At 56.1% G+C, this 3,650-nt stretch overlaps 1 protein-coding gene across 1 annotated transcript in view; it reads right to left on the minus strand.

Annotated features, from left to right (window-relative positions):
• ZBTB17 (zinc finger and BTB domain containing 17) overlaps positions 1 to 2,880 on the minus strand; it is a 13,654-nt gene extending 10,774 nt beyond the window's left edge. The window contains exons 1-2 of the mRNA XM_009289735.2: positions 2,482 to 2,880; positions 1,867 to 1,990 (exon numbers count right to left, since the gene is read on the minus strand). Of these exons, the coding sequence (XP_009288010.1) occupies positions 1,867 to 1,990; positions 2,482 to 2,487 (130 nt within the window). The 5' untranslated portion in view covers positions 2,488 to 2,880. The remainder of the gene's footprint in view (positions 1 to 1,866; positions 1,991 to 2,481) is intronic.
• Between the last annotated feature and the right edge of the window lie 770 nt (positions 2,881 to 3,650).

A 3,650-nucleotide genomic window follows, 5' to 3' on the forward strand; every position in this document is an offset into this window, starting at 1 on the left:
CAGGGGGTCCCCCCGCTCCCGCCGAGGGCGCGGCGCGGAAAGCGTTCAACGAAATCTTCAAGCTCCTGCTCATTTTAGGCGCTCGCGTCACGATAGCGAGGGATTTTTATTTTTTTTTATCGCGTGTTTGGAGGGAGTCCTCCCCGCTCGAAGCACGCCTTGGGCTGAGGAATGCTGCAAGCTCCTGGAAACACTGCGAAAGCCCGTCCTCATCCGCAAAGGTTGAGGGGTCAACCACGAGCTTGATCTGCTGCCACGCGTTGGGTTTTCTCCTGGGCTGCACCTGCAGGGCGCAGGGCAGAGAACGAAGGGTTTTCACTCGGCTTCGCTTTCCAAAAATGATTCCTGTGCAGGCTGAAGGGATCGTTTCATCGCAAGCGATGAGCGAGGAGGGAGGAGAAAGCAAACGGGGACTATCCACGGTTATTGTTCAACCTGCCAGGAAGTCCCTAAAGCTCTGGATGCTGGAAGAAACAAGGTTACGGCCAGGGAAACACTCTTGGTTTCGATGCTAAGTCGATGCTCGGCGTCTCTCTGAAGGTTTCCAGCCCACAGCAGTCGCTTTTCCACTTTACCAGCTCTTAAAAACACCACGGGGAGTCTCAGGTCGGGGAAAGGCGACGGGTTTGGATCCGCAAAACCAGGTCGCTTCCAGGCAGCCGCGAGCGTGTCCTTTCCTCCGGATCCATTCGAGCGTGCACAAGCGCGCAGCAGGCGAGCACCGCGGGCAGAGGGAGCCTCCTCCTGTCTGCAGCGGGTGCTAGCAAGGCGCTCGGTGAAAGATCTTCCGCCCAAGGACCGATTCGGCTTCCGAAAATCATTCCCGGCGGGGATGAGAGGCCCAGACACCTCCGACAGCATCGGATCACGCACGGAGAGAGGAAGTTTCAGTCCCAAAAGACGCTGTTTGTCTTTGCAATTAATAACCCTACGCAACTCTCCTCCAGCTCTCCAAAACACGGGGTACTTTTTAACCAAACACCCACAGCCTGTCCCCAAATACATCCCTTGAGGGCCAGAAAAATCAGCATTGGTATCAAAAACTGTCTAAACCCCCGCATACGTGTGACCCCGTAAGGTTTGCAAAGGAAGCTCTGGGAAAAAAGGGGAGGATTTTCCCAGCAGGACAAACACCACTGCCTTCCGTGCTCGGAAAGCTCTGCGCAGCAGGGCCTGAGAAATCACGACGGTTTGATGCACTAAAAGGCTATTTTTGGTAATTTGTAGGAGGCGCTTTGCAGCCGAATGATGATTTTTACCGCTCCCCAATTGGACTCGCCTCAGCTTCGCACCCGGGCTTTGCGAAGGAAGCAAAATCCCAAGAAACTCAACTCCTCCCGAAAAACTTCATGTTTTCTGCAGTTTCCTCCGCAACGTCGTGTTACAGCTTCGTCGGAGCATGCGAGCGCAGCGGGGCAGAGGTTGGGACGAGCTGCGTATCGCCCTCACGCCCAAACCCAGCGCCCAACGTCCCCCAGCAGCTGAGATCACCTTCGTACACTAAAATCCCTGACTCCAAGCCTTAAAAATCCCAAATACCTGGATCAAAAAAACCCACGGTGCACCCGAAACGCCACCCTGGGTCCTTGCCACCACTCGGGCAGGGCCAGTTCGCGGCTCCGGTGCCAAGATCCGTCTCCTTCCCCGACCGAACGGCATGTGCCGAAACGGGGATGGATCCGAGGATGGATCCAGGGAGGGCAAATGCCAAATCGGGCATTGCTGGTCCACCCGACCGCTAAAATAATTAGCCCCCGGTAGCGCAAACCCATCGCTGTCAGCTGTTTAAGGCAGCGGGGCTGTCTGAGGACGTGTCTCAGAGCTCCTTGCCTGAAAATCAAAGATAAGCCAGGATGGGTGCCCGACCTTCACCCCTGCGCTGCGAGGAGCGGAGATATCCAGAGGACCGAGGCTCCGGGTGAGATGGTTGCAGCTCTCCTCCAGAGTTTTCCCCCTTGCCGGTGCTCAAGTCAGTCTCTACGCAGCCATCCTGGGAGAAACGGGATGAAAAGCTCCGTTTTAAAACCCAAACCTCGCGTGTCGAAGGCACCCCAAGGTCCGATGTCACCGACCCGGGACCGGGCACCCCCCGATTTCACCTCGTCGGAGGCACGCGAGCGCCGTTTCCCCTCCTGACCTCTCCCTGACGTGGCCGTCGAGTCTCTCATTACTCGCTTAATCACGGAAAAGCTTCGTTATGAGAACACTCACGCCCGCCGCAGGCGCTCGCAGAGATAAATACAACAGCTACTGTCCCGGGGAGCTTCCCACATGAGCTCTGTTAAGCGCTCTCGCTTATTAACGACATTAATCTCCCTGTACCTGCCACCCGAGCGTCTACCTATTAAAAAAACCCCCAAAGCCTCGATAAATTGGAAAAAACCAGCGGTTTAAACGTTGCCTTTCAACGCTGTCACCATCCAGCCACCCGTTCTTACGCTGAGAAGATAAAAAGGAAGAGGGGGTTTACTTTCTGCCTACCGTCATCTCCCTTCTCGTGTGTCAGCTCAGGGAACAAAGCAGCTCTAATCCTTTCAGTCTCTGCGAAGAGGAGTCTGTCCTCATTTCCAGTAACTGATTCTGCAACATTTTCAGTTAAAAAAAATAAAGTTAAGAGCTGATCTGACCGGAGCATTCAAGGTACAGATGTGCTAATAATACAAATTATGAAATAGAGAAGGGCTCTGGAGTCCGTGGTCGGCAGCGAAACCGGAAGGCAAGCTGGCATTCAGCTGTAAGGGGTGGAAAAAATAATCACAAGCGATGACAGGCAGGAAAAAAACGTGGTGAAAGGGAACTAAAAGGAGAAAGACACGAGGAGAGAGATGAGCAGAGACACTCTGGACCCCCCCCCAGCGAACAGACACCCCGCAGACCCCTCGGTTATTTAGTTTTTGGGCCCACGGATACGCTCGTGCAGCTCCTGACGTGGCTGTGCAGGCAGGGCTGCCCGCAGGTGACCGGAGCCCTGGGCTGGAGCAGGCAGGGAGCCAGCGGGGCCGCCGAGACATCGCCAGACCTCGAGCTCTGCCGTGAAAACCACCCGTTTCTGCAGCGCCCGGATGATGAACGACAAAACCTTCATCTTCTCGCAAAAAAAAAAAACCCCTGCCTTTGGAACGCTGCCCCATCTCTGAAATTTCCGCGGAAGCTTCTGATGCAGAAATGCAATTAAGGAAACGCGGCTTGTCCACGAAACGCGTCACCCGCACCCAAAAACCGACGCCCACAGAGGGCACGTACAGCCGGTGCGGGCTGTCATCGCGCCAAAAAAGACGCCAGAAGATGAGAAAAAAAACCCCTTTTTTCCTTTGAGCTGCTGCATGATGCTTTGAAGTTTTCTCCGCTCTTCTGCCGGCGACGTCCTTGATGCGCAGGTAGACAGCTCGAGCGGGGTCAGGGGACTCGTCTCACGCCGTGTTGGCTGTCAGGGCTGCGTCCCCCGCAGACGTCTCACCGTGTCCCAAGGGGATGGCGACCGCCCGGCGCGTGGCTGGGACAGGGTTTCGCTCCTGATCTCGCCCCGAAATCGCCCCAGGGCTCCGCGGCGGGGGGACACACACGTCTCCCCACAGCGGACGTGGACACCCTGGTGAGGGTGGGCTGGCGAGGATCCCAGCGAGCACCAGCAGGTCACCCCGCCCCCTTCC

The sequence above is a fragment of the Aptenodytes forsteri genome, unplaced genomic scaffold (assembly GCF_000699145.1).
Source record: "Aptenodytes forsteri isolate BGI_AS27 unplaced genomic scaffold, ASM69914v1 Scaffold61, whole genome shotgun sequence".
NCBI classification, from domain to species: Eukaryota; Metazoa; Chordata; class Aves; order Sphenisciformes; family Spheniscidae; genus Aptenodytes; species Aptenodytes forsteri.